Genomic DNA, 27,098 nt, shown 5'->3' with positions numbered 1-27,098 from the left:
GGAGATACAGGTTGTAGGCGAGTACGCGGGCGAAGTCAGCCGCGGGAGAGCGCGAGCTTGGAGCTGTGCCGCGTCAATAGCACACCCCCGCGATTCAGTAGCGCCTATTGAAGTCTGCGATGACGGGCCCCGTCTGTCAGCAGATCAAAGCCGAAGTAAGCTCTCTTTGTGATGCTCCGCCGGGTCGGTATTTAATTATGTATGAGATCGATATTCGGGCCTTCGGGGGCTCTCTTTCAACTTGCCAGCCTCCTCCTCCTCCTCCTCTCGGTCTCTTGGTCTCTCCTCGTCTCTCGGCCCGTCGTGTTCCCTCTTTCGCATCGAGCAGTTGCACACACGTCCCCCTCCCCCCTTCCCCGTCTTTCTCCCTTTTTCCCATCGTTTCCTATCTCCTCCTCGATAGGAGGTGGTGGTGTATCTCCTCGTTAGGAGTGAAATCATGCCAGGTGTGTTGTTCCGCTTTGAACTTGCTCCGAACAGGGAACAAAACGGGCAAGAAGAGTTTCGATTACGATCACGTTATTTATCTCGATGAGTGGAAAAAAAGATTTCCAGATATTGTATTTATGTATCGTCATCTTTTCAGCTACCAAATTTTCGTAACGAAAAATACGAACGAGGTATATTCCTCGAAATCGTATATGCCTAAATATATACAAATACGAGTGTTTCGGTTGATTATTCCTTTTTTCGCGATGATATTGAAAAGGAAAGAACCATCGAAGAAACGATCTCGTAAACGATCTTTCTTCTTCGAAAGGAACATGATTATTAGATAGGCAAGCGACCTGCAATGGTGGTTGTAAACTTTCGAGGGTTCCTTTCGACCTATTGGAACCATTACATCTTTTCTCCCCCCTCCCCGTTTCTGAATATCGGCGATCCAACACGAGCGATCCATTTCGAATATTTATTCGTTAAATTTCACGATTTATATACACACACACACACACACACGCACACACACACATATATATATACACATACATATATAAAGAGAGAGAGAGAGAGAGAGAGAGAGAGAGAAAAAGAAGCCCTCTTTGATCAAAATCATGCCACTCGATGAACGTGCCGTCGGTTTTATCGTGATACATACGTCATTCAAGGAGCAAAATTCAACGACAAAATATCAAAAAAAAAACCAAAAAACCAGAAAAAAAAAAAAAACAAAAACAGGGAGGTGGAAAAAAAAGGAAGAGAAAGAGGAAGAACGAGGGGGGAGGGGGAGGGGGAGGAGGAGAGGAGGAAGCGTCACCCTTCGTGAACGCAGAAAAAAGAAAGAAAGAAAGAAAGAAAGAAAGAAAAAAAAAAATATTAGCCAGCCGTGATGGCGCTAATTTGCCGCGACCTGCGGCGGTTCGCTTGCTCTCTTTCCCTTTTCCACCCCGCTGGAACGCCTCCCCCTCTCGTCCGTCCGTCCGTCCGTCCATCCGCCCGCCTATCCGTGTCCCTCCTCTCCCTGTCCCTCCTTCGGTCGCGCGGCACGCTTTTCCATCGTGTTCCATCCGACAAATCCATTTCGCTCGATTTCCATTTTTACGCATCGATTCCGCGTGTGCGGTGCAATCGCGGGCGAACGGCCACGAAAAGGTTATCGCGTCACGCAACCCTTCGAAATCACCATCGACGCGAGCGGGGGGAGGGGATACACATTTTTTTCTTTCTTTTCTTTTTTCCACTCGTTTCCATCCACTCTTCTTCTTCTTCTTCTTCTTCTTCTTCTTCTTCTTCTCGAAGGAGGAGGAGGAGTACGATCGTTTACGATCATCTTGCGATCGTTCCTTTTCGAACGAGAGAAGAGAGAGAGAGAGAGAGAAGCCCTAATCGCGCGATTAATTAACGCGGCGAAAGGTCGAAACGAGGGAAAATAAAGGCAAAGGTTTTATAGGAGGGACGGAGGGGGGGGAGGAGGGGGATAGAGAAACGAAATATATACGTTGCCGGCCCGTCCAACGTATATAACCGTATATCGAAGCCGGATTCGTAGCAAAAGGGGGACTAAAGAGGGGGAGAGGAGAGGAGAGGAGAGCAGCAGCAGCAGCCGTTTTGATCGGTCGCACAGAAAATTGTATTTTCAAAATCAATTAATATCCAGAGAATAATAATACAGTGGCTAATGATCGTGCAGTCATGTATAACCGACTTGCCTCCTCTCCTCTCCTCTCCTCTCCTCTCCTCTCTCTCTCTCCTCCCCCGCCCCTCACCCTTTTCCCTTGGTTTACTCCCGATGACCCTCGGGCTACTTCGAGCTGGATTCCGCGGCGCGCGGCTGCCCCCGCTTGTCGACGCGTCGATTCGACCAAAGTGCGTTTGACAATTTTTAATTATCGATAACGAGTTTGACCGCGAAGATAGGTCGACTGAAATGCGGTGCATTCGACGAACAATCGAAAAGCGGGGGGGAAAAGGGAGGTAGGTCTCCCTCTGTGTGCGCTCCCTCGGATTTTCACGATATCCGAGCGCGCGTATCTCGTTTCCGTTGTAAGCATCGGGGTGGGGGAGGGGGGGAGGAGGGGAGGGGAGAGAGGTTCATAAATTGTCTATTTAACGCGGACGGTAGTTTGTCTCTTTACCGCGTCGATCGGAACGGCTAATAATAATGGTTTATCAAAGGGAGACGCGTGAAATACGATAATTCGATCGGTTGCGATTTTATTCGCGCACGGAGGGGGAGGGAGGGAGGTGGGTATACGCTCGATGCGCCCTTCTTCCCCCTCCTCCTCCTCCTCCTCCTCCTGCTCCTCCTCCTTCTTTTTATTTTTCGCGAGTTTATCCACCCCTTTTACAAATTTTTCGCCCACCCTTCCTCTCTTTTCCCTCTCCTCGCCGGGGGATCGAAAATCGATAATCGCGCCCCCTAACTGCGACAAGACGACCGTGCCGCGAGTCATCTTGTTCTTTTATTTGTTTATCGCGGGCAAACTTGTTATACGACAAGTAACTGGTAATAATACTCGATTAGAATCCTAGCTTCCTTCGGATAACGATCGTAAGTTTTCACGATTTCAACGATTGCTTTTCCAAAGGTGTACACGGATAAAAATCATCGACGCTATTGTTGTACACACGTCTCGCAAATCAATGACGAATTAACGATTCACAACGCGATTAATAATAATAATAATAATAATCCGTATCTCGAGGGAGATAAAATGGGGAATTGAACGCAATGTGGAGTGGGAAAGGTCACGCTCGTTTCCCCACCGCGCCCAACTCTTTCGGAAATTTCTCCTCTCTCGGAGCAGCGTTTCGGGCGCCGCATCGATCAAAGAAACTGCCAAGTTGACGTCGGGGACGGGGGCTCGCTCGCTCGCTCCTCCGTGAGTTGCACAACCATCTAAATATACGGTCTCGTCGCTGCTTTGTTTCCCTCCCTCCCTCCCATCTGGAGGCTCCCCTCCCCACCCCACCCGTGGCCGTAATGTCGCCGCCAGAAATTCGAGAAATTCGCCGAGTTTTCTCGCTCCTCCGCTCGAGGGAGGGATCGAGACCGCGAATAGATGATATCGCCTCTACGCCGGGGTCGAAGAAACGCCCGGAAAACGCGCGTACTTTATGCATCCGCGATGGACGATAAATTTCCACCTCGCGCCACAGGGAAAAATTCCACCCCGGCTAGAATTACTCCCCTCGCGCGATCCTCCTCTCTCCTGTCTTTAATCTCGTCCACGCAACGCGAATCTACTCGATCTGTAATCCACTTCTATCTCTCTCTCTCTCTCTCTCTCTCTCTCTCTCTCTCTCTCTCGAAGCAAAATTGGGCGACTTCAGTGTACGAGAGAGAGAGAGAGAGAGAGAGAGAGATAATAATCGCGCGTGTTACGTCAGCGTACGTGCCGCGCCACCCACATTCCGAGGAGGAGCTACGATCCTCCGACGCGTCTATCGTCGTCGTAGGACGCGGTGTGCGCGGCCACAGACGCGCGTAACGGTATCGAAGTCGCGTGTGAATCACGGCTCGCGTGGGAAGGAATGGGGGCCGACGTCCCCTCCTTCCTCGTCGTCGTCGTCGACGGGAACACCGTGGACGCTCGGAGAGAATTGACTCGCGTTTAACTTATCGTTTCTCCTTTTTATCCAATCCCTCGAGAACGATCGGGACATCCTGAACGATAGGGCGAGGCAATTGTAATATTCGAAAATTGAGAATTTCTCGTTAAAAATCGCGCTCGAGCTTCGTGTTAAAATATCGGTTAACATTAATCAATCCTGCGATTTCGTGATTATTTTGAGCGCGTTAAAAAAAAAAATGATCGATCGACCACTACTACTACTACCATTCGCTCGTTTACCACTTTTTCTTTCTTTCTTTTTTTTTTTTAATTCCATCGCTGCGTTCAACGTGATCGCAACCAAACCAAACGCAAACCGACGAACGTCTTGTTACGCGAGGCGAAAAAGAAAGAAAGAAAGAAAAAAAGAAAGAAAGAACGAGTTTCGAAACTCTCGAACGAGAGAAGAACCCCCTCCCCTTTCCCCCCGCCAATTTTTTCCCGACGACGATCCCCGGCGACCGTGTAACCCCGATTTCCTTCGTGGCGAGAAATTTCGTGGACGTCTTTCGTGAGGGTCTCTTTTATACAGCCTCGTCACGGAACGCCATTCGTCACAATTTTATCGATCGCCGTCGAACAAGAGAGCGACCGAGGCCTCTCCGCAACGAGGCCTCCTCCCTTCGCCTCGCCCTCCTATCGGGCCCATCGATTCTTCTCGATCTCGCGAGAAGACCTTCTCTCCCTCCCTCCCATTCCAATTAACCCGTTTCCACGCATCGACGATCGTATACACACACACACACACACACTGCTCAAGGCCCTGCCTCGAGTAAAAATTCGATCGAGACATTCGATCCGAGCGCAACGGCCACGTTTGCATCTTTGTGTCTTTGGCGTGATCGTGAAATCGGGCGGGGAAAAGCGGAGGGAGGGGGATCTCTTTCTCCACGAATTTTTGATCCACGCGGCGAGCCTCTCCCCGCCGCGATCCCGGCCACGTGGCGGATATAAAAAGACTCGTTGTTGCCGACCATCCATTACATAATAGGTGGCATGCCTCGTTCATAAACAGCGGCCGGGGTTTAACTATGAATGAAGCGAGGAGGAGGAGGAGGAGGAGGAGAGGCCCGCTCGCCCACTTCCACGCGCGCGCTCGCTCTTGACCTGCCTCAAATCATGTAAATCCTAATCCGTCGGAGCGCGCGCGCGATCGTTAAACTCTACGCGCGGATATTTTGAATAATTAAAATATTAATGAGCGTACACACCGGGCGTACACGCTCGCCGGTGTTAATTATCGATATTCGATCCGCGCGTATTAAACCGCAAACCGTGGATACCCTGGATTTATCTCGGTGATAAAGGCCCCTTGAAAAATTCATTTTCCCTGCATTTCTCCATCAGATCCGCGTAATCGGATGCCGGAAATTCATTTACCTTGAATCATTCTTCTCCTCGTATGTGACGGTGGGAAGAATCAAATTTTCCTTCTTCGTTCGAGATCTCTGGGAAAAAATTCGTCTTGTCCGAGAAATAGAGAGAGAGAGAGAGAGAGAGAGAGAGAGAGAGAGAGAGAGAGAGAGAGAGAGAGAAGATTATTCGAATGTCGAAATTTTGGAGAGGACGTGGAGAGGAGTTGGTTGGAGTTAGTTAGTTACCACGTCGCGAAATTTCACCTCGCCGGATTTCTGCGCCTTTTTTCTGTCTCGAGTGCGGGTAGCCAACCTGTTTAGCGCTCGGGGAAGAGAAAAGGAGGAGAAAAAAGTGTAAGAGGCTCAGGTGCAGGTATCTCCGGCGTCCGGCTCGAAAGATCGAGTTGCTCGATGTCTTCTCGAATGCCTCGAGAAATTTAAAACGTCTAAGCCGTCAACTTTTCCGCCCCTGTTGCTCCATGCGTTGTGCGCCCCTCGCCCCTCCTTTCGCCTTCTTAACTCTCTCTCTCTCTCTCTCTCTCTCCTTTTAATCTCGTCCTCCGCACACTTTCAATGCCACGATTCAATATTCGCGAGAGGAAGAAGGGAAGAAGGTGTCTTTCCCCTCGAGTCGAGAAACGATCGATCGAACGATAATTATATCGCGAAACATCGTGCATTTGACGAATTACGATCCGTTCGTAAATTTCCTCGACTCGAAAACCGAGTTTCGAGCTTTGCCCGTCCGCCTCGAGCAAGGATTGACAGCTGCGACGAGTCATCATCTTCGATCGTGATCGTCATCCTGATCGTCGTCATCCTTACGGGCGGGAACCACGATGATGATTGGGCCGAAAGCGCATTTGTTTCGTGACGCAGCAGGGGCGAGAGCGAGGTAGCGAGAATTCGAAAGTCGTCCCCTTCGTGTTGTGCGTCCGTGTGCGTGAAGAGAGAAGAGCGCACGGGGGTGTGGTGTAGCTGTAATAACACTATTAACTTTAATTCTTTCGATAAAAGGCGAAATAAAAGGGGAAATTTTCGTTTCAAATTTTCTATTCGAATGGAATTTCGAATTTTGCGAAATTTTCGAAAATCGTTCGAAAATCGATCGAAGCGAGAATCGATCGAAGATCGAACAAGACGAATCCGTGGACGGACGGACGGATGGACGGGGAAAAGGTTGCTTCGTCACTGGACGGCCTTTGGGCTTTGCCGATGCATCGGGCGTAGCGACGAGAAGGAAACAACAACGTGGAGGAGTCGGGCGAGGGGGGAGAGGGGGAGGAAGAGAGAAACACGACGTACCTGAAGCAAAGTATCCGTAGCGGCGAGGATAATAAATAATAAAGGTATAGGTACGGGAGATTGATGGCTGCACCATGACTGACGTTCCATCAATCACCTCCTCGCCCTTCTCGCCGAGGATCGGCCGTCCTCGTCCTCCCGAGCATCTCCGTGAATTCGTTTTCTTCTTTCTTCTTCCCCCTCCCGTCCACTCCATCCGTTCCTTTTCTCCATCTTCTCTCTCTCTCTCTCTCTCTCTCTCTCTCTCTCCCACCCGTGGGTTTTTTCTTTGCTCGCTATTATCGTACCCAGTCCTTATTAGCTCGCTGCCTTTCCTCGATGAATCGAGGAGAAACGACTACCTACCGCGGCCCGACCGACCATTCTCGGTCGCGAGATCCCGAGAATGACTGCGCTATTTCCCTTCCACCCAGCTCTCTCTCTCTCTCTCTCTCTCTCTCTCTCTCTCTTTCGATTACTTCCGAAGAATTTCGAAGAATCGAGAATGCACACTCGAAGAAAATGCACTCGAGCGTAATTCGTATTTCGAGACGATCGAAAGAACGGCGAGAGAGGGAGAGAGGAGCGGGAGGATTCGGTAGTGCTCGAAGTACACCGCCGGTATATATAGCGTGAGTGGAGGATAAGCGGAGAGTAGTAGGAGGTTGCTGGTGCCATCCGCCAACTAATCCGTCCCCTTCGGCGTATGGTGAGTGGCCAGGACGTATCAATCGGAAGGCCGGTATAAGTTTCCGCCGTTGTGGTCCGCCGGTACGGAGGTTAGCTGTCGTGGTCAGTTTCGAATTGCGGCGATGTCAGTGACAGCTGTGCTCGAGAGCCGCGTATTGAACTCACGTCCAGTCACGCTCCTTTATACCTACTTACCTTGTCCCCCCCCCCCCGGTCTCTCTCTTCCCCCTCTCCCCACCGCCGCCTCCTTCCATTCGCCCCTTCCCTCTCCGCGACGCTGCCTCTTTCTCTTCTTCCTTCCCTTTCTTCCCGCTTTCCTGACCGCTTCATCTTCTCACCGCGCTCTTTCCCAATGTATGTATACGTGTATACACGCGCACACTTCGAGAAGAAGTTCGTTTCTTCTCGAAAGGAACGAGGATATCGGGGCTCTCGCCTAATAGGACACGCCAATCGGTAATAACAAAGCGAGCGCACGAGCGTTTGGTTTATTCTCGCTCACCGTTAAGGACTGAGAAGTATCTATCGGTAAATTCGGTATTTTCGTTTTCTTCCGAGCTGAACGTTGCGTTGCCCCGTTCGATCGATCGAAACGTTTTTTAGATATTTATTTCTACGTCTCGATATACTCGATATAATAGTGTACGTGTATGCGTGCGTCTATGTGCAGTATCCACGAATGCTGTGGTGTTTGTCGAAAAGAACAAAGGAGAAAGGGAGTTTTCGCGACAAAGCGAGCACGAGGTGCATGCCGGGGAGCTGTTTAACTCGCCAATTACCCGGAAAGCTTGGCCCATCGAGACGGGTATTAGACGGGTTTCCAACCACGGGTTTCTATTTTCTCGCTCTTTCTTACTTGCTCGTCCGTCGAGAGGGAGGGGGAGGGCGGGAGGAGAAAAGGATTTCACGAGTGCGTTGGCTTCCCTCGGTTCCTTCTTTGTTCCGATTTCGTTCGTCTACGAACTAAACTCGATGCAAGAGGAGGAGGAGGAGGAGGAGGAGGAGGAGCAAGATGATATTACGCCGGAGCAGACGATGCTCCGGAGAACGAGATCGGCGCTCGTAAGGAAGAATAGAGGACGAGGCTGGCAGAGTCGAAGCATCGGTATACGTTTTCGAGACGTTCCAGGACGGTCGCTCTGGGACGCTTCCACGCAACGAGCGAAGTCTTATCTTCGCTATGCGCTCGTCGAGCGGAGAGGGAGGAGGGGAAGGGGGCGTATCAACCCTTCACGGTTTACTTCCGTTATTCTTCGACCGCCCACCAGCTACGAGACGTGCTTTTCTTCACGAATACTTTTCTTACGATCCCGAAACCCTTTTCTCTTTCTTCCTCTTTATATATATGTGTATGTATGTGTGTGTGCGCGCGCGTGCGTGTATATATATATATATATATAAAATATGTATATGCACATAGATTCTTTTTTTCTTGCTCGACGATCGAACGAGAGAACCGCAACGACGATTCTCGCCCTAGGTGCGTGCGTGCGTATTTTTGGAAAGCGGAGGATGGTCTCGGGCAGAAATTACAGGAAAGCGTGACCGAATCGACGAACGAAGGCGAACGAGGACAGAGGCCTGAGCGACAAAAAGGGGAGACTTGACGATTTATAATCGGTGACGAATGAGCGCGATCGCCGAGGGAGAGGCCCTCGCCTCTCGGCCTCTCGTTTTATAAATGTCGCAGAGCAATAAAGACGCTCGATGGATTAGCCGTGAGCCCGGCATTCCAAAGGCAACGGGTTTCTATTCTGGTGATTTGAAACGGGGCACGCGCGTCCAATGAATCAATCGAAATCTCCGTTTTTTCCGCTCCTCCTCGCGCCTCTTCGATCTTTCGAATACCTTTTAGCGTCCACCACGTCGCGGCATCTGAATCGTCGAGAGTCGTCGAGATTCGAGTCGACGAGCAGATATACCCCCTTCCTCCTCCTCCTCCTCTCCCCTGCCCCTCGCCATACATACACACCGGCGTGTCTATCGCGTTTTTTTACGATAGACCGGCTCGCTTCTGGAGTCACCACCCCTCCCCAAGCCAGGGGAGAGCCGTCGTCGTCGTCTCCCCCTCCCTCGATCGTTCTTTTTCCTCGACGGCGACGCCGTGACACGAGCACGCGGTATCCCCGCTGTTCCAAGAATTCACGTACGCGTCATAAATAGTGGCCTGCTCGCACTGTGCCGCCTCCGCTTTCCTACCTCGCTCCCTCCCTCCCCCCCCCTCCTCCCCGATTTCTCGCACGTTTCGACGTTTTCCAATATTCCAAACTGCACCGATTCCATCTGGGGTCGGTCTCCCCGCGTAGCTTCTTCAACGTCGCCCTCTTCTTTCCTCTCCCTCCCCTTTAACCAGGTTCGCGAGTATCGATTCGATAGTATCGATAGGAGCCTTCGAATTCGACTTTCATCAACGCAACGCAAAAAAGATTCGACGCACGGCTCGATTCAGTCATAGTCGGAGTATCTTCGAAGCTTTGCCTTCAGAAGATCACGAATCGAAATGCAATCGATGCGTGGCGGCAAATAATCTTGTTCTACTCGTTTCTTTTTCTTTTTTTCACTCTTTCCTTCAGTTTGCCAAAAAATCGAATCGAGTCGGGGGCAGAGTTTCCCGAGAGAGGAACGGTTAAAATCGTGGAATTGGCGCCAAACGCGTTTTACGGGCATGCGCGCGTCGTCCCCGTGGAGCGTGGGTTTGTTGTGCGTCGACCTTTACCTAACTGCTCTCTCTCTCTCTCTCTCTCTTCGAGTCGTAGCTGGCTCCCTTAGCTCCTCTCCACCCGGTTCCCCGGCCTCCCTCTGTAACTACCGCCGCGCAGCCACCCCCGTCGCCAACCCTGACCTGATTTATGGGATTCTCCAAGTGTCTACCCTGCCGACGCGCGTTTTCGAGCCTCCCTCCCAACTCTCCCCTCCGCTTTCCCTTCCTCTCTCTCCGCCGGTGCAGACAGCTGGCTAGCATTTTCACCGACACGCGCTCCTTTCCTTTCCTTTCCTTTCCTTCTCCTCGACCGAACCTTCTCTATCTTATCGCGTTTTTTCCTCTCTCTCTCTCTCTCTCTCTCTCTCTCACTGAGAGTCGTTCGCACCTCTCATTCTCTCGTTCACGAAACTCGAACTCGTTCTTCTCGAGAAAGGAGAGAGAGAGAGAGAGAGAAAAAGAGAGAGAGAGAGAGAGAGAGATCGAATTCGCGTAATTTCGATTTCGATTTTCGCTTCGCCTTATTTCGCTCCTCTTCCCCCCCTCCGTTTCCCCGCCAGATATGGTCGAAGTAATATACGAGCACTGCATCTGTTCTCTCTTCTCTGTGACGCAACGTCCTGCCATAGATCAAGCCGAGGCTTTTAGAGAGTGAAGGCTGTTAAGAAAAGCGCGACGAGGACAGCGGACGGTGGATGGAACGGAGAAGCGTACGAGGGAGGGAAGCGAGGAGGGGAGGGAAAGAGAGTAAGGTTGAGTTGTGGACGAAAGAGCGTCGTCGTCTACGTCTACCAAGGGGGGAAAAGAGAGGGAAAACTCGAGCTGCTATGGGACACACAGGGGTAGGAGGTGGGGTGGGGAGGCTGACAGGGTGACGTACCGTTGCTGTTAAACTCGGTTACACCGAGAGAGAAGTGTATCGGCGAGTCCGTTTTTCTCGTCCCGGCTGTTATTCGCCTTTGATCAACCACGAATGCGAAGAACGGGTAGAAAGGATAGAGATAGGAAAATGAAGACAGTCCAAAGCTGAATTCCGAAAGGACGAATCGATCGGAATTCAACGGGTATGACAACGCACGCGAAGCGACACGTTGATTACGTAACTAACTGTGTCGCCTCTTTACCTCGTCGAGAAGTGAAAATTACGATTGGAAAAGATCAAATCGATATTTTCGAGGGAAAAAAAAAAAAAAAAAAAAAAAAGGGAGCAACTGAATTCACCCTCGCGAGAATTCGATGTCCTTTTCGAGCCGTTGGTAGAAGAGGAGGGGAGGGGGGACACGGCGGCAGCCAGCCTAGCTAGATACAAACGGGAAGCGAGCGCGTCGTGCAAACCATTCAACCGAGATATACGATCGAGAGTTTGTTCGCGTTTATGGGCTGCGTCTGGAAAGAAGGTGGAGCGGGAGGCGAGGGATAAGCGGAGGGTAAAGAGAGAGAGAGAGAGAGAGAGGCGAGTTGCCGCTTTATCGGAGCACCCTTATGCCTATTATGTCTCCTCATCCCCCGATGGTAGCGGTTTAACGCGCGGCCATCCCCTTGCCGCGCTAGACGTTCGGTCGGTTTGCGCGACGGTTTACGCCGAGTTTGGCCGAGCGCGGCCGAGCGGCGGCGACTCGGGCCGAGAGGAGCCGAGCGCGAACGACGCCGGATGACGCGGCACGGCGCGGCGCGCGAATTAAAACGGCTCATAAATATCTGAAACAAAGGCGGCCGCTTTCGAGGGCGTACGGTACGAAAGATATACGGCCGGTTAGGATGGTTGGCTGGTAACGGGTGGATAAGAGGGGGGCGAGGGGGGGAGATGTGGCTGCGAGGAAGGGAGGGGATTCGTTTTCCGACATCGGAAAAACGAGCAGGGTCGAAAAAAAGAGGGTGGAAAAAGAAAGAAAGAAAGAAAAAAAAATTCTCTCCATCCTCGTGGTGGATGATCGAACGCGAGCGTGGTCTCGTGGCCGCGAGGCGAACTACTTTTATGACCATTCTGACTTTTTCTCTTTCAGGTAAGTAGTGGTCTCCGATCGTTTGAAAAGCGAGCGGCCCGCAGCCGCCGCACCGGACGGGAGACATGCGCAGCAAGCAGCAGCCGAGGCCTTCCTTTCGGTGGCCGCAGCAACGCGGCGATAATCTTACCGGTAAATATCCCAACCACACGCAACGCATCAGTACGCACGAGAGCACGCACACGCACGCATCCACCTTGTTTATGCACGTATCTCTCTCTCTCTCTCTAGCCTGCGTCAGTCCAATTATTCGTTGCGCTTTCTTTTTTCCTCTCCCTCCCTCACCCTCCGCTTCTCGTTTCCTCGTTTCGAAATGTGCTCCCGATTTTTTGGACACAGTCGACGACCATCTACGATCCACCGCGTAAACTTGAATTTCTTTCTATCGCGTGCGATAGAAATCGATCGTTTCTCGATCTCCGTTTTTTCCAAGAGGCGAGGCGACTCGGCTCGTCGCGACGAAAAAATTGGACAGGTGTCGTCGTGTTGCGCGCTCTACGTGTGTGCGTCCCGAGAAATTAGAAATGCCCGGGGAGATTTATTGCCGGTTGCTCGGGTGAAGATATGATCGTTCTGCTCGCTAGATAACAGATCCGCGAATACATGGAACATTCTCGCGATCGTGGCCGAAACAGTTCGGTCGCTTAGCTTTATATTTAAACGATTTCGCCCGGTCACGGTCATCGTACGCTCGATTAGTACGCGGAAAAGGCACCGCGTACAAATTCGGCCGAGGAACGAAATTGGCAACGGTCACGGGCTCGAGGTGGAAAGGAGGGCACGTTGCTCTCTCGAAACCTTCTCCCGCTTCCTTATACACACACACACACGCATACACACACCTATCTCTCTGCATCGATCCTTGCGGCGGCGGGAGGGGGAGGAGAAGAGAGGACGCGACGATATTCGAGGAAAAGTTTGATCGCCGAAAACCAGCCGCACGCCGGTTGACGACGGAGATATCGAGCGATCGTTGATAACAGACGCGGATAAAGTACAAGCACACGCCGCGGTGTGCGTGTGCCGGACAAACGGGGTCGTGGAGGGACACGCGACTCCTCCCTCTCTCTCTCTCTCTCTCTCTCTCTCCCTCCAATAGCCTCCGGCCAGGGAATCGCGGCGGTCGTCTCGACGATAACCCTCGAATGACGTGACAAGCGAAATCCCTGTATCCAGCGGGCCGGCTGTGGATATCGGCGGACGTCTAAATGAACCGTTGTACCTTCTGCTTTGATTTCAAAGAGAGCGGAGGATCCCTAACAGCGGAGGAATATTCATTTAAATATCTGTCGATACTCGAGTCAGACGCGAGGGTTGCACCGATGTCAGCGGCGGACTTATATGCCCTCCGCGTTCTACGCCTCCCTGTCCCCGTTCTCTTCCACGCGTATCTACCTACCTACCTACCTACCTACCTACCTACCTACCTACCTACCTACCTACCTACCTACCTACCTACCTGTCTACCTGCGAGCGTTATATCTATACACGCCCACCAGTCCACGTCCGATCTCTGTTACGCGGATACGTTCAATCCCGCACTTTGTTCTCGCCATCTCTCCTCGATCTTCCCCTTCCCCTCCTGTATTATGCGTGACGCGGTGTGTCGTCGCCGTTTCCAACGCCGTGTCCAGGAGAAAAAAGCCGTTCAATTCGTTAATTCTCGTCGAGGAGGGATAAAATTGTGAGGAGAGGAAGCGAGCAAGTTCATCACCCCCCGAGGGTGAACATCCGCGCGGTTGCACCAGGATTCCTCCTCGGCATTTTAATCCAGGGGGAGACGTCACTCGGCAGCAGCAGCCCCGAATAATCAGGCTGAAATTCGTTGCGAGCGTAGGCAGCGGGCGAATTGTCGCGCAACAAAAGAACGGCGATATTAGTCGGCTGCGGGGCTGCTGCTGGTGGCCGAAACCGCTGCAACAACCAGTCGTCGTGGTAGGAAAAGTCGAGCGCTTGATCCCTCTTCCGGCAACGACAATTACCGCCAAGCGCTGGGCGAAGGTAGACTCGATCGATTAACGATCCCCGGCTGTGATTAATCGGCAATTTATTTATGCCGCTCCACGATACATTTCTCTTCTCGTTTTCCATTATTACTCGTGATTGAAAATATTAACAGAAACTGCGTGGGTGCGGATAACAACGAAAATTTGCTGAAATTATCGATTCTTTTCGGTTTCGTTTCGAGTCAAGAGACAACTCGTAGAAGAAAAGAAAACTGTAAAATTAAAAGAATCCACGATCGCATCGATCCATCTCCCACGAAAAGAGCAAGCGTCGCGTTGGCACACACACAGAGAGAGAGAGAGAGAGAGAGAGGGTGCGTCGACGGGTCTCGTTTGGCGCATCGACGCGTTGCACACGTTCGGAAAGAAGGGGGAGGCGAGGAGTGGGGGAATGAATCGCTGCCACTCAAGGAGCAAGGAGACGGACGGCGGCCGAGACAAGGCCGCGCTCGCCACTTCGAAAACGCGGTTCCGACCGCGCGTATAAGCCGACCGTCGATATAACTGTCCACCACCGATAACTGCAACGGTTGCTAAGCGGTTGCTATATTCCTCTCTCTCTCTCTCTCTCTCACACACACGTACTCTCGCCTATCCTCCACGACGCCTATCCTCCACTCGGCTTAATTATAATACGGAGAGATATTTATTGCCACGCGTATCGTCTATTTCCGTCCGAAGACCGTAGGTGGACCGGGCGTATACCGGGTATATCGCGATATACCAACTCCTCGGCTTCTCGCGCGCGCGCGAGAGAGAGAGAGGAGGGAAGAAAAATTTCGCGGATCTCCTGATTCACGTCGAGACGGTTCGGATTAATGGGAGGGTGGCGCGATAAGAGGGCGGCGAATAATGCGGGGGCACCTGCCAGCGGGGCGGCGATGCTATCGGCGATCCCCCAACGGGGCGAGCCTTTCACAAACCGCACAATAGCGTGTGTGTCCCCCCTCCCCCACTAGAGAAAGTATCCAGCTGCCCCGTACTTTTCCGGCTTCGGTCTTACGCGCGCCATCTCGAGGATCTCGTCTCCTCTCCATCCACGTCAATTATTCCGATTAACACACCGCCCGGTTACGCTTGTCGGAATCAATCGCCGACGACCGAAGAAGAACGAGAGGGAAGGGAAGAGGAGAGAGGAGAAGCCATCCGTGGGGAGGAAGACCTCGCTTTCTCGAGAGAGAGAGAGAGAGAGAGTCTTGGACGGTGTACGGCATCCAAAGTTCGCAAAGGAGATCGTCTCTACCTGTGCCTCGCCCTCCTCCGTCTATTATTATCTATAGAAATTTTATTGTTGCGCGGATGTGCGCGAAACGTTGACGTTTAATCGACGGTTCGACGCGGATCCTCGAGTCGAGGATAAAGGGGGCGGGGGGGAGAAGGAGAGAAGCGAATGGACGCCGAGTGGACGGCGGTACGTCCGTCACGTTGCCGCCGTCAGATTATCGTTCCGACACTTTCGAGTTATTCGCCTCGCTCTTCTTCCCGCTCGATGCTCCTCTCCAGAGAGGGTGCTTCTCCAACGATCGCTCCTTTTAACGAAACGAGACGAAGGAGAGGAAGGAGAAGGAGAAGAAGTGTTCGCGCAAGGAAACGTGGATCGAAGAGAGAGAGAGAGAGAGAGAGCCAAGAATCTGGTACCTGGGTATTTGAAGTCCGGTCGACCCGTTTGACCGGTGTCGATCAAATTTCCGAGGACGAGATTATTCAAGGCCGACAACGATCGAGACAAAGCTCCTTTCGCGGCCGTACACCTCCTCCCCTCCCTTCCCCTCCTTCTCGCGCTCTTACTTTCTCCCTTCCCCTCCCCCCCTCTCTCTCTCTCTCTTCAATCCGCCTCCGCGAGCCAATTTCCAAAGCTCTCCTCGATCCCTCGCCTCTCGTCCTGGAAAAGCAGCCTGTGATATTCGTGCGTGCGAACACGCGTGTACAATACACACGTGAAAACGGAGCGCGCGATTAATAAATTCGATCATCCCGTCCCGGATTGGATTATCTTTCGCGGGACGAGTGGGAAAAAAAAAAAAAAAAAAAAGAGAGAGAAAAGAAAAAAAAAGGGGGGGGGGGGAAACTGTACCGTTCGCGCCGCGTCGATGCAATGCGGCGAGCACGGGAGGAGGAGGAGGAGGAGGAGGAGGAGGTGACGTTTAAACGCACGCGCCTATACGTTTACCAAATTATTTCAGTTTTGCACGACCTTATCGATCGGGACGGGAGTTGGTCGAAACACTTGAACTGGTTCCACTGGACACGTTTGGCTGGTTCCGTTTCCGTTTCTCCGCGACGCTCTTCCCTTCCCTTAAGCTTAATGCTCGAGCTTAACGCGCGCGACCGACGAAACAGGGGACGAGGAGGGGGAAATCGGCGCGAGAATCGGATCGCGAAAAAATGGGGGCGGGGCCCAACTGCTAATTATCGGCCGTTAATTGATGCAGCGTCGCGCTCGTTACGCGTCTATCATTAGGGGGTGGGGAGGGACGCGTAAAAGTGTGTACGCGCGCGTATTAAAATGCAAACATTCGACTGTCCGGTTTTGGTGGGACGGTTTAATGCCTCGCCTCGATTCGGGGCGCGGCTAATTAAATCGAATGAAATTACCAACGATTAATGCTCGGTACGCGTCCTCGGGTCACGAATCAACGTACGCGCGCCACTCGAAAAGAGTATATTCCTCGGAAACAGGAATTATTTTTCGTTGCCTCTCTCTCTCTCCCTCCCTCGCGTATGTATTCCGACGAGGAAGAAACACGCGAAAAGAGAAGAAGGAGGAGGAGGAGGCTAAAAAAGAAAAAAAAAAAAGAGAAGCTCGCCGTTATATTTTCGCCGTTGTATTACACGACCATCCCCCTCCTCGCCGTTGAAACGGGGGAGGAGGCAGGCCATTATCGCGGAATACCGCGGATGCATCCGCAACGCACACCGCGTCGTTTTTGGACATTAGCATAGCGTATATACCCGGTTACGTGGGCCGGCTCGCTTGTGCGCGTGAGTTAATGCCCGCGCGCGCGACATTTCCCTGATGATGAAGTCGAGCAGCGACGCGTAATAAGGGTCGCGAGCGAGAGAGAGAGAGAGGACGTGACAAAAGGAGAAGAGAGAGAGAGAGAGAGAGAGAGAGAGAGAGGGAAGGTAGAGAAAAGGGTTGGTTGACCGGTAATAGTAGTAGTAGTAGTAGTAGTTCAGGGCCGGATCGAGCCGAAACACGCGACGTATCTTCTCCTTCCCGAAAATATACCGCGAGATATTGGACGCTCATAGACACACACGCACACGCACACGAATTATCCTCCACGAGGAATTAATCTCCGCGAGGAGGAGAGAGAGAGAGACGTGCTCGGTGTTTTCACTTCACCGAGGAGGGAAACTCGGTTGCGCGCGCTACGGTATCGAACGACGAAACTCAAGGTGGTCCACTACATCCCTGGGTGAAGTTGACGCGCGGGGTGGACCTGTCGAGGAGAAGGGTCGAGGCGGACGTGACACGGCCGTCTTGTGACCCGTGCAGACCCGTCCGTCCGTCCGTCCGTCCAGTTTCGTCCCACTCCTTCCTCCCCCCCCCACCGCCCTCCGCCCTCCCCCTCCCCCGCCAGTCCACATGCCACCGCGTCGACCGACCGCCGCTAGTCCGGCTCTATTGTTGTTATTATTAAAGGGGGGTCGCTGGGCGGGGGAGGGGGAGGAGAGGGGGGGAGGGAGGGGTTGGTTGCCGCCGCTCGGCTCGGAGAGGGACGATGACGGAAAGGAAGGCGGCGTCTGCAGGTGACAGATGAAACAGCTACCCTCTCCCTCGCACCCTCTTTAGATCCCCCTTGTTCTCTCTCCTCCTCCTCGCACTCCCTTGCCCCCGCTTTTTCCTCTCTCTCTCTCCTCGTCCGTTCTATGCACTGCTACGTTCGTTTCGCACGACGAGAAAGAAAGACGGTGGAGGGAAAGGAGGCAAGGAGAACGAGGAGAGAAGCTTTCGCCTACCACACCCCACGATTTTCTCCTTTCTTTTTCTTTTCTCGCGAAAGAAACGCGCGCTCTTTTCGTTGAAAACTTTCACTTCGGTTTACGGATTAAAGCGTAAAGAATTAAGCGTAAAGAGAATTGCGAGGAGAGAGAGAGAGAGAGAGAGAGAGAAGAAGGTTGGGTTTCGAAGCGTGGCTAGTAGTAGTAGTAGTAGTAGTAGGGAGGAGGAGGAGGAGGAGTGGTGTGGTAGTTTCGGGGTCTGTCGAGGAAATGGACACGCGTGGAATGCGCGTTTCGCGTCCTCCTCCGGCGGAAAGAAAAGGAGGTCGTCGTGGAGCGTTTACTACGAATTCTTCCCTCCCTCCCTCTCCTTTCAGGGAGGACACATCGTCCCAGGCCGCTCCGAAATAACTCTACGTCACGGATCGTCACCCCCTTTAATCGTGCCTCCGCCACCCTCTGCCAGAGTGCCCCACTCCACATCTCCCGTTCACCACTCGGCCGAGATTCGAGGATCCACCGTGGAGAGAGATTCACCGTAGACAAAACCAATAAACCGTTCTAAACCGGCCACGATATTCGGAAGGGACCGTGCTTGTCCTCTCCTCTTCCCTCTCTCTTTCTCTCCTCCCAATCCGGAATACCTTCTTCCTTTCTTCTTTCTTCGATATATATATATATATATAGCAAGCTCGTAACCACCGGGTGTGGTTACGTCCAACCGGCTGCTCCTTCCTTTTCCAATCTTCTCTCTCTCTCCTTCTCTTTCGTATCCTCGAAACGATGACGAGGTCCGTCATCGTGGATTGGATCGTTGGGACGACGATTAACGCGGTGATAATTTCGGAACGTTGGGGCAGTGGAAGGAGAGAAGGGAGGGAGACAGGCCTCTCTCTCGCGTCCGTCAACTGGAAGTCGTCTCTTTGGACGACGGTGGACGCCCAGGCGTCGTCGCCGTTCACGGCATTGATCTGTCGGACGGCTGTCTTGATATCGACGTTACCCGTGGGGAGGGTCCGGGACGTCGGGTTGCTAGACGGGCTGCCTACTCCTTTAACCCGCGAAATAAGCTTTCTGCCAACGTCCACGATGCCTCGCGATTCCACCAGCAGAGAGAGAGAGAGAGAGAGAGAGAGATAAAAATCTATCTGTCTCGAGATATGTACACTTTGCGTGTAAATACGTTCACGCTTCTCGATCGGCGATGGCGTGTTTTCAACCGACGTGGAACGTCGTTCGTTGGTCAGCCGGCGAACGTTAATCGAGGCAAATTGAACGAGCCACGCGGCTCGCGACGCTCGATTAACTTCCCCCTCCCTCCCTCCCTCCCTCTCTCTCTCTCTCTCTCTCTACCCTTACACCGGAGAGCTTTCACCGCTCTTCGAGTTTCCGAATACGGGCGTGGGAATCGTCGAAAAAACGGCAGCCCCGGATCCTTAATCACAGGTTAACCACGGTTTACGATCTCGAGACGAAATTCCACGAAAGAGGGGGTGGACGGGGGGGAGGGAGAGAGGAGGGGTCGAAAAAAATCATTGCGGCCGACGAATCGTCAGGAAGATGGGTGTGCACCGTCGAATTTCGCTCGATCGGCCGCAATTACGAATAAACCCTAATAATTTTCGATCGACGAGAGATCCGCTCTATCTTGGGGGGGGGGGTTGGGGGGAGAGAGAGAGACGATGATTCTCTCTGTGGGAGGAGAAATTGTTTACCGCTGCTTCTTAAGCCGCTACTTAATTCTTTCTGCTCGATACTCGATAAGGAAGGAACAACGAACGAAGCAAAAGTGTATCGAAGCGAGAAGAAGAAGAAGAAGAAGAAGAAGAAAAAGATGGCACGAATACGAGCGCGACAATATCGGAACAAGGATAGTGGGAAGGTTCGGGTTAGGTTGGTCGGTTGACCCGGTTGACAATCGATTGACGGCTGTCGCCAAGACCCTTCAGCCTTTCCACCTTCTAACCCGGCGAACTTGCCCGCTCGATTCGATGCCGCGCCACCCTTCTTCCAACGTCCTAGCCACCACCTGTCCGTTTCCAACGATAGTTCTGATAACTTTTTCTAATTACGTGTCGCAAGAGACGGACCGTGACGCCTCTCAGAATCGAAGGCTCTTAGCGAAACGGAGGAGAATCGTGGACGGCAGTCCACGTCAGTGGCGCAGTAAGGATAAACGTCGTCTTTTTATCGTTCCGTGAATTCTCTGAAAACGGTTGCCGATATTTTATATGTATATATATATTATAACCGAGCGTGTATTTAATTTCATCGATTCGTTCAAAGGACGATACTCGGCCTTCCTCGGCCACGGAAAAATAGCGTAGCTAAAAAATTGTTAGATTTTTTTTCGTGGAAAGACGCATCGAAAGGTTCACAGGATTCGCTACCAAAGAAAGAGATCGAATAACAATAATTCTACGATTCAGTAAGCGGAAATTCACGATTCTACACGATTCTCTATCGAAGGGAATCCGATACGAATTCGATACACGAGAATTCTTTCCACCTTGTTCGATCCAGAGACGCAACGACGTCCACTGCCTATATCCCTTTCGATCGAGAATAGGAGAGGAAAGACGAAAGACGCGATCCGGCCGAAAAAGAAGGTGGGAAGCAAACCGACGTGGCGCAGCAAACCGATTATGCGCGTGTACTACACGAGCGAGCGACATTTGTGTGGCGTACAACACAGAGACGCGGCAAACGCGCGCTCACGCACTCACGCACGCACACGGTTGCCGAGTTGCGCGAGTTCTCTTTTCCACGGTCGACGAGGCTGCCGCACACAGAGTAGGAGGAGGAGGAGGAGGAGGAGGAGAAAGCTCTCTGTGGAGGTAATAGGATGGGTATACACCGGGCGGTGTTGGATATTATTTGCCGAGGACAGTGACAAACGCCCGTCAACGTCATTTCCACTCGCAACGTCGGCTTCCTGCGACAGTACCGACACCGCGCGCGATATCACCCTCTCCAACGACACCTTCTCGCCTCTTCCAACTTCCTCTTTCTCCTTCTCTCCTCGCCTCCGCTCCCCCCCACCCCCACCCCTCCGCTCGAAGGCGAGCTAGAAACGTGACGAGCATATCTAGTTCCGGACCGACCTCTTCTTCTCCTTCTCCTTCTCCTTCTCCTCCTTCTCTCTCTCTCTCTCTCTCTCTCGGCCGAGGCATCGAGAGGTGCTTCACACCTCTGCACACACGAGGGCCACTGCTCCCTTCGAGTCGTTCGCGCCACTGCTATTATATTTTCGCCTCTCTCCCCCTCCCTCTCTCTTCGTTCCAAGCGCGGAATATCGTTCTCGAAGCGATGAAAGGAAGCGCGAACAACGGGGACAAGCGAGAATCGTAAGGTCGGGTTCGTAAGTTCGCGATCGGACGAGGAAGAAGAAAACGAGGCGAGAGGTGGCGGCGGGGCACCGAGAGAGTGGGGTTGCTGGTTAGGCGGAAGGGTGTACGGTGACCGACCGAGGGGAGGGGGCGGAGGACGGGACGGGGCACGACGACTGGAGCGGACGGGAGGGGGGGAAGGGGGGGGGCGTAGGTAGTCATTATGTGGAGGGAGGTGACGTCACTGACGGTGACGGATGGCTACACGTCAGGCAAGTATAAACCCCATGGTACCCAATAAATTATTGCAACTATAAATTACTTCTGTGCTCACGATATAATGCCACGGCTACCGCCCCGCCGCTTGTGTGCGTGCACGCGCACACGTACGCGCGCGCGCGCTTGTGTGCTCCCGTCGCGTCGAAGCCGAAGGTGGGGCGTGCAAACAAAGGTGGTGCTACGATCTCTCCGGCTAACTAGCCACTAGGTTCGGCCACCCCATTCCTCTCCTTTATCGTCTCTCTCTCTCTCTCTTTATTTCTCCTCTGGGAGGAGGAAAAGACCGCCACATCATCCCCCTCGATCGGTCGACGAACCTTTCTTTCGTCGGTAGAAATTCGAAATCGTGGGAGGGGGGAGGGGGGGAGGAATGAGAACCGCCGCATACACATAATCCCCGGCAATTCGTAATAAATATCGTTGGGACGGCCTGGTTCGGCGTTATTGGTGTATCTGTCTCTCATCTCGACGATGCCTTGGGGGGGGAGGGGAGGGGAGGCCAAGATGCGAGCGGCGGAACGAGCGGCGGACGAAGGGGGAAGATATTATGGGCGTGCGAGTGAGTTATACGGCTTGCCGCATGTGTGTCGCATAAATCTGCCCCGACCTCGGCCCGACCGGCCCCCTCGCGACTGCACTGGAACCGTTTCTAGACTTTCCTTCGATACCGACGACCACGACGACGGCGGCGACAACCACGACGACTAGACTGACTGACTGACTGACTGACTGACTGACTGACTGAGTTGACTTGCTTGGTTATCCGCTGCGCTTCTCGAAATTTTCCTCGCGAGGAAATCGTTCCTCTCGATCGCCGGCGCTCGTAAAACCTGATCCGCGTCGCGGTATTATTTATAGATCCTCGGTGCCGTCCTCGAAACGGCAACTCGCGTTTCACGGAATATAGGATCCCCCTATACGATCGACACACGTTTCGAGAGGGAAGAAGGGGCCAGAAAAATTACAGTCGAGTCGACTCTATATATATATATATACGCGTGAGAAGGATGAAGATGGAGGAGAAGCGCACCTGTCCTTCCGTACATCAGCCGTCCATCATTCGTTGGACGGATCGGCTTCTTTCGTCCAACACTCTCTCTCTCTCTCTCTTTTCGAGCCACGACTCGAGGCATCGCACTTATTTACGTTGACACGATATTTATTAGGACGGATCGGTGAGGTTCGTGCGCGGCGGCAGCCTATTTCGGGATCCTCGCGGCGAAAGACCGGCCGGCCACTCGCTCGCATCTCTCCCTCTCTCTCTCTCTCTCTCTCTCTCCCTCGAGGGAGGGGGGATTAAGACGCGGAAAACGGTGACGAGCCGCGACGCGGGCCACCCTTGCAGTGCGAGGAGAGGGGCGGAAGTGGAAGAGAGGAAGGTCGTCGTACCCTCTGGTGGAAAAAGGGTGGGAAGGCGGAGGGAAGAATTCGAGAGGGGGCCGACGACCACTTGGCGGAGCGGCGGAGGGGGAGGGGAGGGCAGAGCGCGACACGCGGAGGCTGTGTAAACGAAACGATAACCGGACGGATCGACACCAGCTGCTCCGTGTTTGTTGCCGGTTCTATAAATAGAGGCGGACCCGTGTTCCTTCTCGCGATTCTCGAGCCGCGCTCTCGATCTTCTCGATCATCCTCCCCTTCCTCCTCTTCCTATCCCCGCTTTTTAACTCTCTCTATCTCTCTACAGAGTTGCTGCTTCGTTGCTCCTCCTCCTCCTCCTCCTCCTCCTGTCCGTAGCCGACTCGAGAGACGTTACTTCGCTGACAATTATTGTTGTCACGGGCTCCGCACCGGCAGTCGGTAACGGGAGTGACATTTCGAAAGGCGGCGTGACGGCCCGAGTGGAAGAAAGAGACGAGAAGGAGAGTTGGGAGGGACGGGTGACGGATATCGCGATGAAGGCGTCCTCCTGTCATCTCTCCCTCTCTCTCTCTCGTTTCCGTTCACAGAGAGAGAGAGAGAGAGAGAGAAATCCTCGAAATCCTCTCGCGAAAATAAGTATCGTTCGTTTCCGGTCGAAATGGAGAGACACAGACAGAGAGAGAGAGAGAGAGAAGGAACGGGTTTACGGATTTCAGCTTTTTAAGCGGGTGCAACCTACGGCAGCAGTTATACGGCAGCCACGCATCGATCATCACTGTCGCCTGTTGCGCGATCGACCAAACGAACAAACGAAAGAACGAAGGAGCGAAAAGAGAGAGAGAGAGAGAGAGGAGCGGTCGGTCTTGCCGGACGCGCATCCCATCGTCGTCCATCATCCATCATCCACTCGTCCTACCTGCATCACCGGACGCACCTACGGCGCGACCGTGCGTGCCTCATCATTAATACGTGCGACGCAATTTACTCGATCGCCTCCTCCCATCTCGAGAAAAATCTAATTCGAATTCGACGTATCCTTCCTTATCCGGAAACGGAACGGATCTTTCAAGGAAACGAAATATATGAATAACCGCGGCAGAAAGAAACTCCTTCCTTCGCACATATATATACGTATACATCTATATATATCTCGTCTCCTAAACGAGGAACGTCTCAATCGAGGCGAGAAAGAGAGAGAGAGAGAGAGAGAAAGGGTAGTATTTTTTATGCACCGGTGTGCGGAATCGCGTGCGGGAAAGAAGAAGAAAAAGAAGAAGAAGAAGAAGAAGAAGAAGAAGAAGAAGTAGCTTGGAGGAGGCACGGGGGGCGAGGGGGAGGGAGCGATTCGACAGGCTGATGGAGTGAGTGTTGACTTAGGATAACAGTCGGCTCATCGGTCAATCAGTCAGGTAGAGACCGACTACGGTAGGTCGGTGCTCCGTCTTCGGCTCGGCCCTGTCGTCTCGTTCGGACGCGCTCTTAAGTGACTCGCACGGTTCCGACCACCCGACGCGTCCCCGTCCTGGAAGACAAAGCGATCCTCGAGAAGGAGGGGGAGGAGAGAGGATCGAGAATCGAGTCGTAAACATTTGCGTCAACGCCGAGCGCGACGTGTCGTTCGTTCCAACGATCGAACCGGTCGTGTCCAACCTTCGGTCGGCTGTTGGAGGAGGAGGACGAGCCGCGAATTTACATTGCGCCTCGAGGGAGGAGGACACCACCTATTTCTCGAGATTTTTCGAGGGAGAAGAGAGGAGAGGAAAACTCCTCGAGGATTCGAAACGCGGTTGTTGGAAAGCGTCGAGTGAACCGGGCGAGATTCGAGGGAGCCGGGGTGGGAGAAAGAAGGACGAAGGGGAGCAAGGAGAATGGATTCACCCGTCAGTCACTCTCTGGCAGACCGCGAGAGAATCACAATGCGAAGCCCCTCCCCCCCCTCCTTCCTCTTCCCTCGTCCTTCTGTCGGACCGCCCGTTCGCCCATCCACGTCCCTCTCCTCACGTCCGTCCGCCTGTCCGTCCATCCGATCGTCTCCTCGTCTGCCTCCTGTCACTCTCCTCGCCAGCCTCTCCCGCCAGCTTCTCTCTTCTCTTCGCATCGCAGGAATTCATCTCTCCTCTCCTGTCTCCTTTTGTTCACCCACCCACCTTCGCCCGCGCCACCACCTATTCGACCCCACCCTTCTCCATCCCCGAAAATTTTGCCTCGAAGGAGGATCGGATCCTCTACCGCCGATCGATATCGAACGCATTTGGTTGTTTTGCATTTGCATCGCGGTGTGTTTAACGCGACGGGGACGAGGACGACATCCTGGACGGGAGGAGGGGGAAGGAGGGAGGGGAGGGAAAAGGGATGCTGGAAGCGGGCGGAGCTCGGCGCGCATCGGTGGTCCGCCCTGGGTCCCCTTCTCGGTAGCGGGCCGATTCCTCGCATGCCTTTTACCTCTCGAGGCCCTCCCGTTGTCGTCTTCCTCGTTCTCGTCGTCCGCGCGGTCATCCTCGCGATCGTCTCTTCTTCTTCTTCTTCTTGGAGAGGGAGAGAGAGAGAGAGAGAGAGAGATAAAGAGAGACGACGGGGTCGGCTACAACAGCAGGCCTCTTCCATCGAATCGTTCACGGCCGAGCAGGGAGAAGGGCTGTGTTGGAAGAAGGGCCGTGGACCGCTCCAGGCCGAGAGAGACAATGGACAATGGGGACATAAATCTGCGTAATTAGTTGCCGATGCCTCCTCGGATCGATGCGCGATCTCTTTTTCCCTCCTTCTTCCGTGGCCCATCGGCGAACAAACGATCGTTTGGTTGGCCGGTCGGCAAAGTAGGACGGTGCTCTTGCCTGTCCCCACCCCTCTCGGAAGGGAGGTGTGCTTCGTCTCCTTTTCTCTCTCTCTCTCTCTCTCCACTCTTCCAAGCCTCTTCGAGGGAGATGGTCGCCGGAACAAGATGGCGAATATTTTTCCCTTCCGGAAACTCGAACGAAACACGACTTTGAGAAAAGTCAAGAGAAGCGATTTCGAGTCGAGTGCATTTATCGCGACGTTTCGCGGCAGACGTCGTGTGGCAGACGTTTATCGAGAGATACGATAAATGAAGCGATAACGAACAACAATGCGTGTTACGCGTCCCCGCGTTTTCTCGTTTCGAAAACGCCTCGAGGCGAAACGTCTTCGTCCGTCTTCTTCTTCCTTTCTTCCTTCCTTCCTTCCTTCGTTCGGCTGCCACCATCCTCGCACAAGATTCGCATCTTAGACACGCATAGTCGAACTGATCGAACGATCGTATTTCATTTTCCGTTGCAGGGGAGGACGGAGTCGAAGGCTCAGGAGGGCCCGGCGCGGACCTCCAGGGGGAGGAAGGCGGCGATTGCGCGGAGGATGACGGCCCAATTAGTCCTAGCGAGAGAGGTTGCGCAACGGCGACGGCCAAGGAGGAGGAAGATGGGGACGCGACCGACGAGGAGGACGACGAGGACGGCGGATCGCCGACCGCTCCATCGCCCTCCGCGACAGCGAGACTGAACCCTGCCATTCTGAGGGACACCGGACCCCCGGACAGGTAAACATCCTCCTCCTCCTCCTCCTCCTCCATCCACCCCCCTCCCCCCCACACACTCCCCCTTTCTCGTAGATCGAGACGAATCGAATCGACGGTAATCGAGTCGAAAGTAAGAAGAACGCAACGGAGAGACCGTCGCGTTGCGCGGCTATCGTCGAATGTGGGACGGGCGTAAATTTCGACGAACACGGTTCGCTTGAAACTCATTAGTCGGTGCTTTACCCTCGGAGCTCGGTGGTCGTAAACCGCCTAAATCAACGAGAGCGCCGCTGCCGTTCCCTTTGAAGTCACCGGCTCTCTTTGGCCTCCCCCCCCCACCACCTCGCGTACACACACGACCGTTGTTTGAGCGCAACGAATCGTCACCGTGCCGCGCGACAGAGACGCGGAGAGAGAGAGAGGGAGCGAGAGAGAGAGAGAGAGAGGAAGAAGGGGTTAAATAAGCCGGTGCGATGATATCGGTGGCTCGCCGTGCGACGTCACGCACGGCTAATAGAGATAGGCACGTGTTACGCGTCGGGCCGCATCGACGACGATCC

General features: G+C 53.3%; 1 protein-coding gene across 3 annotated transcripts in view; it reads left to right on the top strand.

Annotated features, from left to right (window-relative positions):
- tio (zinc finger domain-containing protein tiptop) overlaps positions 1–27,098 on the top strand; it is a 68,868-nt gene that overhangs the window by 35,444 nt on the left and 6,326 nt on the right. For 2 of the 3 annotated variants that reach the window (XM_086912302.1, XM_086912295.1), the window contains 2 exons: positions 12,086–12,217; positions 26,304–26,559. In XM_086912302.1, coding sequence (XP_086768428.1) covers positions 12,151–12,217; positions 26,304–26,559 — 323 coding nt within the window. In that variant the 5' untranslated portion in view covers positions 12,086–12,150. The remainder of the gene's footprint in view (positions 1–12,085; positions 12,218–26,303; positions 26,560–27,098) is intronic. The other variant, XM_086912307.1, reaches the window with a different exon arrangement.

The sequence above is a fragment of the Apis florea genome, unplaced genomic scaffold, assembly GCF_048593485.1.
Source record: "Apis florea isolate Af1SG1 unplaced genomic scaffold, ASM4859348v1 contig_1794_pilon, whole genome shotgun sequence".
Lineage (NCBI taxonomy): Eukaryota > Metazoa > Arthropoda > Insecta > Hymenoptera > Apidae > Apis > Apis florea.
Note: the sequence above shows the minus strand (reverse complement) of the source record. Positions and strands in the feature narration are given on the sequence as shown.